Here is a 15,485-nt window from a genome sequence, read left to right on the forward strand (position 1 = left end):
TAGCGCTGTCGCCTCACAGCAAGAAGGTCCTGGGTTCGAGCCCCGGGGCCGGCGAGGGCCTTTCTGTGTGGAGTTTGCATGTTCTCCCCGTGTCCGCGTGGGTTTCCTCCGGGTGCTCCGGTTTCCCCCACAGTCCAAAGACATGCAGGTTAGGTTAACTGGTGACTCTAAATTGACCGTAGGTGTGAATGTGAGTGTGAATGGTTGTCTGTGTCTATGTGTCAGCCCTGTGATGACCTGGCGACTTGTCCAGGGTGTACCCCGCCTTTCGCCCATAGTCAGCTGGGATAGGCTCCAGCTTGCCTGCGACCCTGTAGAAGGATAAAGCGGCTAGAGATAATGAGATGAGATGAGATGAGCTCAAAGTGCAGAGCTTCAGCTTTATTTTGAGGAAACTTGCATCCAGATTGGGCGACTGGTGTTGAAATTACAGCACTGTTTATATGTGGTCCCTCTTTTTGAGGGATAAAAAGTAATTAGACAAACGAACATCATAAATTACACTGACATTTTTATTCCTCCGACACTGAGAGGTGAAACCGGTATGTTTTCGGGTTTTCTGTCCATTTTTTCTGAAATTCTTGTTCGCACGCTGTCTCAAGAACGAGTGGCTGAATGTTTGTAGGATTTATATGGAATAATCATTGTTTACTTCTCTGATTCTACAATAATATAAATCTATAGTGTTCTATAAATGCACTCTGTAGACTCTGGAGAAACAAGTTTATTGCCCCTGTGTAGTGCACTATAAGTCTAGTAGAGAACGAGGGTTATGTATATAACCGCGGTTCTATGAGTTTCGGATGACCGCCAGAGGCGGTGCTTTCAGCACATGGATATCCATCACACGAACGTGCAGGTCGAGTAATAGTAACAACAAAGTCACGTGTGACCTGGGTGACGTCACCCCGTGACCCCGGCATAAAAGACCGGTAAACCCAGGAAGTGACCTCTTGGCAAATCTTCTCGTGTACACTCCGAGTGACTGCCAAGCTCTGGCGGTCATCCGAAACTCATAGAACCGCGGTTATATACATAACCCTCGTTCTATTTCGTTTCTACTGACCGCCAGAGGCGGTGCTTTCAGCACATGGATGACTAATACCAACCAGGTCAGGAGGAGTGCCTACCCGTACCCAGTGCTGCTGCGACGGGCCTGGAATGACAGCCGTCGCCACAGGATTATGTGGGACGACATTAAGACGGTGAAACCTGGTGAAGGTGCAGCTGGAAGCCCAGGAGGCTGCGCTGCATATGTCTGAAAGGGGCATGCCCTTCAGTGATGCCCATGAGGCTACCACGCCCCGTGCAGAGTGCGCCCTGGCAGCCGGAGGAATCGGGAAGCCACTGTGCCTGTAGGCATGTAATATGGCCTCGACTATCCACTTGGATAGCCTCTGCTTAGAGAGCGCCAGACCCCTCGACGGTCCTGTGTGGCACAGAAACAGGGCGTCACTCCTACGGAAGCCCTCTGTACGCGACACGTACACCCTGAGGGCGCGAACTGGGCACAAAAGTTCCGACCTCTCACCATGGCCCGCCTCGAACGCCGCAAGGCTAAGGGGCTGGTTGACGAGGGTAGCAGAGAGGGTCTTTGGGAGGAAAGAGGGGTTAGGCCACAGGGTGACCCCACTGTCGCCGGAGTGCCACTGCAGGCACTCCCCACTGACTGACAGCGCGTGTAGTTCCCCGACGCGCCTCGTCGATGTAATAGCCAGAAGAAAAGCAGTCTTCAGGGAGAGCCATGAAATGTCTGCCGTGAGCAGGGGCTCAGAACGGTGCGTCGCAGAGAGCCTGTAGCACCAATGAAGGTCCCATGTGGGTACCCGGCTCCGTCGGGGGGGGTCTCAACCGGAGAGCACCCTTCAAGAGACGTGCCACCAAGGCGTGGGACCCCACGGTCCTTCCCCCAACTCTGGCATGCTGAGCAGAGATGGCAGCTGCATAGACCTTGATGGTGGCAGGGGTAAGACCCTTATCAAAAGCAGAGACTGGCGGAACAGTCAAATGGTCGGCAGGGGGCAGCATGTAGGCTCCTCCCCCCGAGTTAAGCACCAGTTGGAGAAAAGCCTCCATCTGTTGGCATAGAGGGCATTGGTGGGGGGTGCCCGAGAGCTTGCAATGGTATTGACCACTGCCGGCTCACAAGGACCTCGCAGGGGGTCCGGCCCTTCAGCGGCCATACCCAGAGCTGCAGACGGGCTGGATCCGGGTGCCAGATCTGCCCTCCCAGCTGTGATAGCAGGTCAGTCCTCACTGGCAGGCACCAGGGGTCGCCGTTCAGAAGTTGCAGCAACTTGGGAACCACACTCTGCCCGGCCACCGGGGGGGGCGACAAGCAGCAGCCCGTGGTGGTCCATCGCAACCCTGTGTAGGGTTGGCATGATCAGCAGCAGAGGGGGGGAGGCATACAGCAGTTGCCTCGGCCAAGCATGCGCCAGCGCATCCTGGCCCAGGGGACTGGGCCGTGGAGGCTGAACCACAGAGGGCAGTGTGTCGACTCCCGGCAGGCAAAGAGGTCCACCTCTGCCCTGCCAAAATGTTCCCAGATGGCGAGAACCACCGCTGGGTTGAGTCTCCATTCCCCGGGATCGGGGTCCTGGCGGGACAGCAGATCTGCTGCCCTGTTGGCAGTGCCTGGCAAGTACATGGCACGCAGGCTCAAGAGATGTCGATGGGCCCACCGCAGAAGTTGGCCAGCCACTTCCAAGCACTGGAGGGACTTTGTGCCTCCCTGGTGGTTGATGTAGTACACTACCATAGCGTTGTCCGTCCGCACCAGAACGTGTCTGCCGGTCAGGCCTAGGAGGAAGTGCTGTAGGCCGAGGAACACAGCCCGTAGCTCCAGCACGTTGATGTGCTGCGCCCGTGCAGCACCGGGTGGAGGTGGAGACCGTTGAACCACCTCTGAAGCGGCATAAGTCCAGAAGTCCCAGCGGGACCAGAGAGGAGGCTGCCGTAAGCATGCCCAGCAGGCACTGAAAGGTCTTCAGGGCGAGTGACCTACCCCGTCCGAAGCGGCCAAGCAGTAGGCGGATGTTGTGGATCCTTGTCTGGGAGGGAGTTACCATCAACGACCTCGAATCCAGGTGCACGCCCAAGAAAGTCGTCTCCCGGCTGGGCACCAGCGAGCTCTTCTTGTAATTCACCCTGAGCCCCAGCTCTACGACATGCGAGAGCACAGTCGCGATGTTGGTGCGGGCCTGAGCTGCTGACCGTGAACAGACAAGCCAGTCGTCCAGGTAGGGCAGGACACGCAAACCCCTTGCCTGAAGTAGTGCCGATGCCGCTGCCGCACACCCGGTGAACACACGGGGTGCCAGCGATATCCCAAAGGGCAGAACATTGAACTCGAAAGCCTAGCCCTCGAAGGCAAACCGCAGGAACTGCCTGTGGTGTGGCACAATGGGAACATGGAAGTAGGCGTCTTTCAGGCCAAGGTGACAACCAGTCGCCCGCCTGGATGTGGTGTAAGACATCCACTGTACGCAGCATGCGGAATCTCATGGTCCTCAAGTGGGAATTGAGGGACCTCAGGTCGAGGATCGGGCGGATACCGCCGTCCTTCGGAACCAGAAAATACCTTGAGTAGAACCCACCTTGCTGTCTCTGCCTGTCGACGGGAGAGACTGCTCCTTTCTCCAGGAGGGTGGCGATTCCCTGCCGGGGGACGAGGGACTTCCCCGGATGGCTCACGGTGGTGTTTGACCCCATGAAACGTGGTGGACGGCGGCAGAACTGGATGCGGTAACCCTCGGTGAGGGTCACCAGCACCCAGGGGTCAACGCTCTCCAGCTTTGGAGCTGTTCGCTGGAAAAAGCGGCCGACCGCCGGCGCGCTGATGTCAGCGCTGTCCAGAGCGCCCCCGTCGGTCACCATGGGGGCGACAAGGAGTGGACTGGGTGTAGGGGGCGGCACCACGGGTCCGGGAGGTGGTGGGGTGGCGAAAGTCATCAACCCGTCTGGTCTCCTGGCGGGTGCGTGGCCGAGACAGAGTCGGTGTGGGCCCCCTGAAGGACTGGGCAGCATTGCCATGGTGGTGGGCCTGGCGGGGGCCAGCGAACTGCTGTTACGCCTAGATGACCTGGGCACTCCGATCCAGGGCTTGCTGAGTGGCTTCGCCAAACGGCTCCCCGGGGACAACAGGGAGAGAGTGCAGCACACGCCGGTCGGGCTCGGCCAGAGGGGACTGTGCCCGCCATATCTGCTGGCGGCCGAGGGTGAGATACGACATCAGCCGGCCCAGTTCCCGCGACGAGTAGGCAAAGGCCTGGAGCCGCGTCACACAGCTCCCGTGATGCCGCGCTCGTCCCCTCCAGCGTCTGGGGGTCCATGACACCTGGCTGGCAGAAGGGAACTTAAATAGGGCGAGAACGCTCCAAGTAAGTAGCCCAAAATAAACTATCAGGCGGAAATAAGAAATAAACGACCGGGCGAACACACCCGCGGTCGGGAATATTAACAAGGATGGCGCCGTGCGCTACAGAACTGATAAACAGCGGCGAGAAACACCGCTTTAATTTAAATGAATGAAGACCGCTTACCTGAGCGACAACAAACCGGCCTCCAGCAGCGAGGACACGCCTCGGAGGGCTAGTCAGCTAACTCCACCGAGCGAGAGCGCTCAGCTTAACGGAGTAACAACCAATACGAATATAACACACAAGACAGCCGGCCCGTGAGCAGGCCGGAGACAAGACTACACAAAACAAGCGGTTGATAATATTAACAAGGATAGGCACTGTGCGCCACAGAACTGATAAACAGCGGTGAGAAACACCGCTTTAATTTAAATGAATGAAAGCCGCTTCTCAATGTTGGGCATCTGCAGGAGGCCATAGGTAGGGGTGTCCTGCATTGCCGCCAGGGCCCTGCAGTCACTAGGGAGGTGGGAAGGCATCTAGGGTCCGCCCAACACCTCTGTAACTCCTCGATGTATGAGGCCGAGGGCGGAACAGACAACGAGGAAGGCTATGTGGGACCTCTGAAGAAAGCGCTCTGATGCTGGGCCACCGGGGCGTGTCCAACCCCAGACGGGCCAATGCAGCCCTCAGCGTTGGCTGGATGCTCAGGCACATGCAGTCTGCGCAGGCCATGTCCGTCAGCCCCTGCCGCAGGTGATCAATACCCAGGCATGAGGGGCACTCGCGGTGGCCGTCCTCCGGTTCGAGGGGGACCGGCAGTTGGCGCAGCGAGAGAAGAGGTCCATGACGCCTGGCTGGCAGAAGGGAACTTAAATAGGGCGAGAACGCTCCAAGTAAGTAGCCCAAAATAAACTATCAGGCGGAAATAAAAAATAAACGACCGGGCGAACACACCCGTGGTCGGGAATATTAACAAGGATGGCGCCGTGCGCTACAGAACTGATAAACAGCGGCGAGAAACACCGCTTTAAATGAATGAAGACCGCTTACCTGAGCGACAACAAACCGGCCTCCAGCAGCGAGGACACGCCTCGGAGGGCTAGTCAGGTAACTCCACCGAGCGAGAGCGCTCAGCTTAACGGAGTAACAAACAATACGAATATAACACACAAGACAGCCGGCCCGTGAGCAGGCTGCGCTTCTCAATGTTGGGCATCTGCAGGAGGCCATAGGTAGGGGTGTCCTGCATTGCCGCCAGGGCCCTGCAGCGGGAACACTGCCCCCTGTGGCGGAGGCTGAAGATTCGCCAGCAGGGCCTTCATCTCCTCCAGCTCGGTGGACATCGCCTCCACCTTCTGAGCCAAATCGCCCGAGCGCTTCTTTTTCGCCTTAAAAGCGAAGACGTGTGGGGGAACCCACGGCGCTTGCTGGGCCCCGCTGCTGCAGCCGACACCGTGTCCTGTCCCCCCGAGGCCCGGGGGATGTCAGACGGAGAATCCAGCCGAGCCAGCCTGGCGGTCCGCGCAGCCACGCTCAGGCACATGCAGCGCAGCGAGAGAAGAGGTCCATGACGCCTGGCTGGCAGAAGGGAACTTAAAAAATAGGGCGAGAACACCCCAAGTAAGCAGCCCAAATAAACAATCAGGCGGTAATGAAAAACGACCGGGCGAACACACCCGTGGTCGGGAATATTAACAAGGATAGGCGCCGTGCGCCACAGCACTGATAAGCAGCGGCGAGAAACACCGTTTTAATTTAGATGAATGAAAACCGCTTACCTGGGCGACAACAAGCCAGCCTCCAGCAGCGAGGACACCGCCCCGGAGGGCTAGTCAGCTAACTCCACCGAGCGATAGCGCTCAGCTTAACGGAGTAACAATATGAATACAACCCATAAGACCGCCGGCCTGTGAGCAGGCCGGAGACAAGGCTACACAAAATAAGGCGGTTAATAATATTAACAAAGATAGGCGCAGTGCGCCACAGAACTGATAAACAGCGGCGAGGAACACCGCTTTAAATTAAATAAATGAAAACCGCTTACCTGAATGAGGACAAGCCGGCCTCCAGCGGTGAGGACACCGCCCCGGAGGACTAATCAGCTAACTCCACCGAGCGAGAGCACTCAGCTTAGCGGAGTAACAAACAATACAACACAAGACCGCCGGCCTGTGAGCAGGCCGGAGACAAGGCTACACAAAATAAGGCGGTTAATAATATTAACAAAGATAGGCGCAGTGCGCCACAGAACTGATAAACAGCGGCGAGAACCACCGCTTAAAATTAAATGAATGAAAACCGCTTACCTGAATGAAGACAAGCCGGCCTCCAGCGGTGAGGACACCGCCCCGGAGGATTAATCAGCTAACTCCACCGAGCGAGAGCGCTCAGCTTAACGGAGTAATAAATCAATACGAATACAACACACAAGACAGCCGGCCTGTGAACAGGCCGGCGGCGAGGCTACACAAAACAAGGTGGTTAATAATATTAACAAGGATAGGCGCCGAGCGCCGCAGAACTGATAAACAGCGGCGAGAGGAACGCCGCTTTAATTTAAATAATGAAACCCGCTTACCTGAAGCGAAAACAAGCCGGCCTCCAGCGGTGAGGACACCGCCCCGGAGGGCTAATCAGCTAACTCCACCGAGCGAGAGCGCTCAGCTTACGGAGTAATAAATCAAGAAGAAAAGAGTTGGTGGACTTAGCGCAGTTTCTTGGAGGGTGCATAAGCACAGCCCCAACCCTACGGGTAACGAAACTACCACAGCGCTTTGTCCAGATTTCAATCCAACTCGCAACCTGCAAACGCGAGAAGATGTAAGAGGTCACTTCCTGGGTTTACCGGTCTTTTATGCCGGGGTCACGGGGTGACGTCACCCAGGTCACACGTGACTTTGTTGTTACTATTACTCGACCTGCACGTTCGTGTGATGGATATCCATGTGCTGAAAGCACCGCCTCTGGCGGTCAGTAGAAACGAAATAGAACCATCTGAGATTCAGTCTCTCTCTCTCTCTCTCTCTCTCTGATTAAAGTTCATGGTCTCTCTGCTGTTCTCTGTTCAGCTTCAGCTGCTGATGGTTTAATATCACACACAACAGAGGAGAGAAACTCAGGGATGAGAATTTTCCGCCGATCGGTGGATTTCCAACTTTTTCAGACCAAAATGATCATTTTTGAGATCGATGTAAATCTGTTGAGAACTTTTCGGGGGGGGTGTATGGTTAATGATCTGTGGTCACCTTATAACGTCTTGATTCTTGGTGGGCTCCGGGTTAACACACTCGAGTCTTTCGACATGTCGTAATTAACATTCCCTTTTGCGACAATGTTTGACTTATTTGCGGTAGAATTTTCGGGAAATCCCATCGCGTGCAGTGTATAAACACAAGTACGCATGCTCTCCACGCATGGCTTGCAATCACCGTTCACTGACCGTACACACTGTTTGACGATATGCATTGGTAACATCGTAAAGACACGTATTCAGGTGGGATATTTTAGCATATCAACAATGGCAAAAGCCCTAGATAAGAAAGAAGAGGATCGAGCGAGGGAGATTGATAAAGGTGCAGGAATAAAGAACTGTTTTCGATGGGCTTGGTTAGAAAGAACACTGAATGTCGAGATCGACAAGCAGACTGTCACAACGAAGCTCGGTGATCACATACGGAAAATAGACGTCCCAGGAAAAGTACTTTGCTCATTGTGTTCTGACATGATAAACTCCGCTAGTAGAGGGGCAAGGACTATCGAACTTCACATATACACCAAAAAACACAAAGGTAGGTCGAAAATTATTTTGTCTGTTCAATGATTCATTATATTATTTATAATGTACATTGCACGAATCAATGTCATGGTGTATATAATGTATATCTATCAAATACATGTCATATATAAGTGTGTATCTTTTATAAATGGGGTTAGCTTATCTAATGTAGCATGTTGGGGAGAATCATAGTATCATATCTATATTTCTGATATAATTTTAGGTATGATACCATGTATAACTCTCCTACTTATTGCTCATTTCATGGGGGGGGGGGGGATGCTGGCATGTGCCGCGCGGGAGCGTCTGCCCAAATTTTTTATGCCGAGATGAACTCATAGTTTTTGATTTTAAAAAAATTCCAATATGTAATGCCCATTGTACATGCCTGTTCTTTAATTCAAAATCACCATCTTGATCTTCAAATTGACCATATGGTATATGTATTACATTACACAACATCCTGTCCAGATAAAACCTAGTTAGTACACACAGCAGTTGAAAGGGAAGTGATAAGTGATGTTGAATGTTGCCTGCTTAATATGCAAGCCCTCCTGCTACCATGATAACATCAGAAGAAAGCTGAAGATAATTATATGATAGAACTTTTTTCTGGTTTGCACTTCATTTTAAAGGATTAGAGTATATCAGCAAAGAACATAAATTTCATATGAGACTGATGATATCATTTTCGACAAACTGAAACTTCTGAGGACAAACTACCAGTTACCAGCATCACTTCAGACTAGTGATAGTAGCAGTGCATCTCATATACATCAACCACTGGTGAAAAGCACAGATGGCCACACTTCCACTGTAAAGCCTCTGATATCAGTCGCTGATCATGTGAATAATATTGTATTTTGAAAAGTATTGTAACCTTATCACTATTATGAAAAGAACTTGAGAGAAAGCAGCCCAGTCTCCATTTGCTAAGGAATTTTTTATATTTAAAAAATTATATATTCATTAATTTACACTGATATCCACATGTTAACAAAGACATGAATAGCAAAAATGCAGAAATATAATACTGTAGAGCTCTTGTATATATTAAAAGGTGCATTGATTTTTTTGAAATCATCAAATGTGAATTGATTAAAGACAAGTCTCGTGTACCCTATTAATCATTTTCACCTGGTCGTCCACCAAGAAGGGGAATTTATTTCCAAATAAACTGCAACTTTTTGCTGATAAAATTTAATGGTTTTGGGGTAAAAAAAAAAACCCAAAAATCATTAGCTCCCGGGTCTCTGCCCCTGGGCCCCGCTGGGTGCCTGCGACCCCCAAACCCCCGGCTTTTTTCAGACTCTCTTAATATTTTTCATTCTCATCCCTGGAAACTAAATATAACACTCAGTATTATCATAATTAATTAATTAATTAATTAATTAATTAATTAATTAATTAATTAAATCCTCATGACATTCTGAATAATAAAATTAAATTTGCACTCCTCATCTTTAAAGTAAGAATTAAACCAAGATGAAAATCTGTTGATGAAGTGTGTGTCATTGTGTCTCTGCAGGTTGCGGGGTTGTGGTGTCTCAGATGAAGGCTGTGCTGCTCTGAGTTCAGCTCTGAGATCAAACCCCTCACACCTGAGACACCTGAATCTGTCTAGTAATAATCTGGGAGACTCAGGAGTGAAGCGTCTCTGTGCTGGACTGGAGAATCCTCACTGTAAACTGGAGAAACTGTGGTAAGATCATCTCTCTGAGAGTCACAATAACTCACTAAAGCAGCAGTTAATAGTTGTATACAGTGTTGTTTATCAATTAAAATTTTCTGTAAAAGTAAAACATGCAGAGCAAATATATTAGTCATGAAGTGATCATTTCTCCTCAATCACTTTTACTTTCAAGAAATAATTAAAATATCTTTAACAATTAAATATGTGATCATTAAACCTTTAAATTATTGACTTTTTGCTGAATCATTTGCACCTCGAGTAAACTTAATGTCAGTAACAGTGGGAATGTTTGAGTCATTATTAATAATAGCTTGTGATTGGTGAAGAGAATAGAGGCAGTCCAACATGAGAGACATCATCTTCACAACCACTATTACACCAAGATGAAAATCTGTTGATGAAGTGTGTGTCATTGTGTCTCTGCAGGTTGTGGGATTGTGGTGTCTCAGATGAAGGCTGTGCTGCTCTGAGTTCAGCTCTGAGATCAAACCCCTCACACCTGAGAGACCTGGATCTGTCCTATAATAATCTGGGAGACTCAGGAGTGAAGCGTCTCTGTGCTGTACTGGAGAATCCTCACTGTAAACTGGAGAAACTGGGGTAAGATCATCTCTCTGAGAGTCACATGACCTGCTCCTCAGTAAGACACATTCTCTAATAGTGAGACTGAAGCAGAGGTTTTAGGTTCATCATCAATGTCCTGAGGAGGAAGATTGTTTCTTTTCACTGCACACTGATGATTTGTCACAGAGTCTTTGGGTCAGATGGACGTATGTGAGAAGCTGCAGCACAAAACGGGACTTGATCCGACTGCAATGTGTCTGAAATCACTGTGAAATTTACTACAACACTGTAACTAATCACACAAACTGCACCTGAGACACAAACTAACTGCCCTCTGTGTGAGCTGCAGGGTTTAAAGCAGCAGTGACATGGTGGAAATGATCTCAGGAATATAGAGTTTAAAACTAAAATGAGACGTTAATGCCATAGAACTGATGCAATAGAAAAATTAAATACATTAAAAAATTTGACTTTTAAATTAAATAGGAGCAGAAAAGAACTTCCAATAACCTGAAAGCCATGGCAACAATCCTTTAGTTGATGTTGAATTTTTCAAATACGTTATTTTAGTAGTAATAATAATACATGTAAAAGTGCATATCCTGGACCAATTTCGTTTTTTATGCCTCCGCCACCGTAAGGTGCAGGAGGCATTATGTTGTCCGTGCGTCCATCCATGCGTGCGTCCATCCCGCAACCTTGTGAACGCGATATCTCAAAGGCTAATGAAAGGAATTTCACCAAACTTTCACCATTTGTGCGCTTTGGGACAAACATGAACTGATTTAGATTTTCAGGTTAAAAGATCTGAGGTCACTGTGAGGTCAAATGTCTGTCAGAAAACCTTGTGAATTCAATATCTCCAAGGCAGATGAAACGAATTTCACCAGACTTTCACCATTTCTGCATTTGAGGACAAAGATAAACTGATTTAGATTTTGAGATCAAAGGGTCTAAGGTCAAGGTCACTGTGAGGTCACATGTCTGTCCAAGTACCTTGTGAACACAATATCTCCAAGGCAAATACAAGTAATTTCACCAGGTCAAGATTACTGTGAGGTCAAGTGTCCATCCCCAAATCACAACTTAATAAGGTGTGTAGTCTACCGGGCGGAGGCATCCCCATCGACGCCATTGGCGTCGAGTTCTATCTAGTTTTTTAATATGAAAGTATGTCCCTTTACACACCTCATCCAGAAGGGTAATTTTGCACAAGGCCATCTGTTTACAGCAGAAAAAAATAAAACGTCTGGAAAAATCCCAAGCGAGTCTGGAGCCAGATTCGTGACGTCACCTGCGGAAGCGCCAGCAGGCTGCGCGAGCTTTTGCACGGTTTCAGTGCACAGCCTGTGTAGACCAAGCGCTCCCATTTCTCTCTCATTGTCCGGTCTTTTGGGAAACGATGAGTCCTAATCCCATCATGATTGGTGTTGCTACACCCTCCTACGATACATCTGTTAACCATTTTAATAATTACGCGATAACGTTGAAGAAATTTGCAGAAAACCACCAGGTCGTTTTCTCATAAACAAACCAGCGCTGACGTAGGATTCAGAGGGAGGCGTCCCGCACGCGACGTCACGAAAATCAATGTTTGCCGGGAAATCCAAATGCCAAGTTTTTTCAGAGGCGGACCAATTCGCCTCAAATGGCTTGATTTCAACTGAATTTTTCTGGTATTGCGCAAGGTAAAAAAATTGCGCAAAATGCAGAATGTGACAGATATTTGACCAAAGTTTAATATAAAATAGGAGAATTGCATTGATCTTGCTCCTGAATTTACCCGTGATATGCACTTTAAAATCGTAAATAATCTTCCAGTCCATCTCTGTCAGTGGTGATTTGCTTTAAGACGACACTGGAAGCCCGGCTTCCCCTCACATTTCATTAAAATGCAGCAATGAAACGTTTCCCAAAGTGTCTCTTTTATTCATCAGTCTTGGTGTCGTTCAATATCGCAGTCAAGGCTTTTTTATTTGTCATTTCAACCATATACAGTTGGTACAGTACACAGTTAAAACACAAGAACGTTTCTCCAGGACCATGGTGCTACATTACACATCACAGGACGACAAATCTACAAATGCAACAAAGTGCAAAAGTGCAACACTGCAGACAATAAACTACACAAACAACATAAAGTGCGGAGTTGAGTGTGCATAATGAGGTCGTCTATGAGAAGGGAATAAATAAATGTAAACCTTGTGTGTGAGAGACATTGTAAAGCAATAATGCATTATTGTTGACTGTGTAAAGAGTGTAGTGTGAGTGGTGTGTTCAACAGTCCGTGAGAATCAGACCAGTTCCTCAGAGTTGAGAAGTCTGATGGCATGAGGAATTGAGGTAGTATATGAAAAGGGAAAAAAATAAATGTGAACCGTGTGTGAGAGAGACATTGCAGACATTAGTGAATCAAAAAAATCTCGGCGTTTTACTGGATAACGCGTTTTTCGTTTGTCCCACCTGGACGCACGGCTTCTCCTTATTAGGATTGGTAGATCTCTCAAAGGGGCGGAACCTTATAACCAACTGCCAGTCAGTAAATCAGGAAAGAACATGATTGACATCTCAAACTTGAGCATATCGGAGCCTGCAGTGGTGGAATAATTTGTAAATATTGCAAATAAATTGAAAATATAAAGTTGTTTGATTATTTGCATTAATGTCTGAAATTTATTTATGATTCTCACTAGTGAACTGTCACTTCCTTATTCAGCGAGCAGCTTAGCTACTTCCATTGCACAAAATGGCAAAAAAAAAAGGCTAAATCCATGGACGCACACACAGAGAGAGAGAGAGAGAGAGCAGATTCAGTGCTGTTGCTCCTCTGCCTAAGATTGAGGCATCCTGCAAAAATCACACTGAGAGCCCGGCATGTAATACTGAAGGAGGTGAAAGAGAAAGCAGAGGAGAGCAGAACAGCTGCAGAAATCTCTAGAACTCACTAAAGTCTCTGTTCATGTGTCCACTGTCAGAAACAACACTGAACAATCAAACTGTTATAAATTACAAAGAAAGTCTGTTTACAAAACCAATGAAAATCATTTCCATCCTACACTAATCATGTATTCCCATCTCTCTCTCTCTCTCTCTCTCTCTCTCTCACACACACACACCTAATTTAAAGACAAAACAAATGTTGATGTTCATAAACTGAGGCAGTGAAGTGTGTGTCATTGTGTCTCTGCAGGTTGTGTGGTTGTGGTGTCTCAGATGAAGGCTGTGCTGCTCTCGCTTCAGCTCTGAGATCAAACCCCTCACACCTGAGAGAACTGAGTCTGTTTGGGAATAAAATCAGAGACTCAGGAAAGGAGCTGCTCTCTGCTCTTAAGGATGATGAAAGTTACAAACTACAGACACTCGGGTAAGCGATAACCTTTTGAGGCTAATGTTGAAAAAAAAAAGAATAATAATTTTAAGATTATCATTTTTCTTTTAATTTCAGTAAATATCACATGACCAGGCCATGAAATGAAAGCAGTTTTAGAAATTTTCACTCTATTCCACTTTTTCTCAACCACTGCGGCCCATTAGTGGGCTGCGAAGCACCATCTTGTAGCCTGCTACTCCCCCCCCCCCCCCCCCACCAAAAAATTTAAGTTAATTTTTTTCTCATAGTAAGGTAAAATTACTGGGTTGCATCCGACATCACATCTGCCTCATTAAGCTACGGTCGCACTACAGCTCGCGATGCTTTGCAGTGGGTTATCGATGAAAATGAGGCATTTTGGTGGCAATGCGTGGTGATGTACACATGAGCTAAAAGTTGTGGTCACACAGCAGGTGCACACCTGACTGTCGTGCCTTTGCGCACTTGAGTCTGACACAGCTCGAGCGGCCGTGCACGCATTTGGGACCCAGTCGTTATGGGAAACACCTGACACTGATTTGAGCACAATCAGCACACGCAGATATGGACACTGTTTTCACAGAGACTTTGCAAAGTATTGTCATTATCACTGTCACATTTGTTTCTAGCCATGTTTATAACGCTGTTTAAATACTCTGCTTTCTGTTCTGCTTTTGTTCAAAAAATAACAATAAACCCACTTGGAAGACGCTCTGGACACTTACAGTAATACATTTGTGCCTGAAGACTACAGCTGACTTGCTAACTTTAGGACTGCAGTTATCATGAACAGTTTATAACTTCAACAAAACCGACTTCATGTTAAATCTATAATGAATTTTCTGGTTACACAGTTATACTTTGTGACTCTGTAGGACACAGTTATAGAAGCGAGTTATTTATAATCATGCTATCTGTTATCACCCAGATGAGGATCGGTTCCCTTTTGAGTCGGGTTCCTCTCAAGGTTTCTTCTTCGTGTCGTCTGAAGGAGTTTTTTTTCTTGCCCCGTTGCCACAGGCTTGATCATTGGGGATAAATTAGGGTTAAAATTAGCTCATGTTTAAAGTCTTTAATTCTCTGTAAAGCTGCTTTGCGACAGTGTCGACTGTTAAAAGCGCAATACAAATAAACTTGGCTTAAATATCACGCCTGCTAATAAATAATGCATTCTTCCTGCACTTAGATCCGTCTACTGCCGTCTATCTTGTAGTGTCCTGATCCCCAGATCTTTAACTCAGCCGCATATAAAAAGTTGTACACGTCCATGCTCTTCCAGGTTCTCATCTGTGTGTGCGTGTAGAACGATGTCTGCAGCACCAGGTAGTTTGAGATGTCGGGGAACTCGACGGATGGATAATTTTCCAACTCGTAGGAAAAATCCTTCTTTGTTAGCGTGTAAGGGTCTATCCCATTGAGTGGGTTCTATATCCACTTCTTTTGAGTGTACTTCTTGGTCTTAATAACTTGTTTGTTTGTTTGTGGTATGCAAACATGGCAATAAGTTCTTGTGTTAAAAGACCAGACTCCACTTTTGGATCATTAATCCCTTTTGACTGAGAATGTCGTGCATGGTTTTATGTTCACTTCTGGCACATTCATACAGTTTTAAATGCAATACCTACAATTAAAAACAGTTTGCTTTTATTGCATTAATTTAATTCCTGGGCTCCAGTCTGTAACAGGAAGTGATATCACATCCCATTAATACACTTTACAATAGATTATTAGATTCTGATA

The 15,485-nt window shown here is 47.8% G+C and overlaps 1 protein-coding gene across 23 annotated transcripts in view; it reads left to right on the plus strand.

The window, feature by feature from the left end:
• LOC132870726 (protein NLRC5-like) overlaps nt 1-15,485 on the plus strand; it is a 930,547-nt gene that overhangs the window by 553,361 nt on the left and 361,701 nt on the right. For 2 of the 23 annotated variants that reach the window (XM_060904530.1, XM_060904535.1), the window contains 2 exons: nt 9,668-9,841; nt 10,259-10,432. The exons of 19 other annotated variants lie outside the window; for them this stretch is intronic. In XM_060904530.1, the coding sequence (XP_060760513.1) occupies nt 9,668-9,841; nt 10,259-10,432 (348 nt within the window). Of the gene's footprint in view, nt 1-9,667; nt 9,842-10,258; nt 10,433-13,586; nt 13,761-15,485 lie in introns of all 23 variants that reach the window. 2 more of the 23 variants (XM_060904537.1, XM_060904538.1) reach the window with 2 other exon arrangements.

Source organism: Neoarius graeffei, chromosome 22 (genome assembly GCF_027579695.1).
Source record: "Neoarius graeffei isolate fNeoGra1 chromosome 22, fNeoGra1.pri, whole genome shotgun sequence".
NCBI lineage: Eukaryota > Metazoa > Chordata > Actinopteri > Siluriformes > Ariidae > Neoarius > Neoarius graeffei.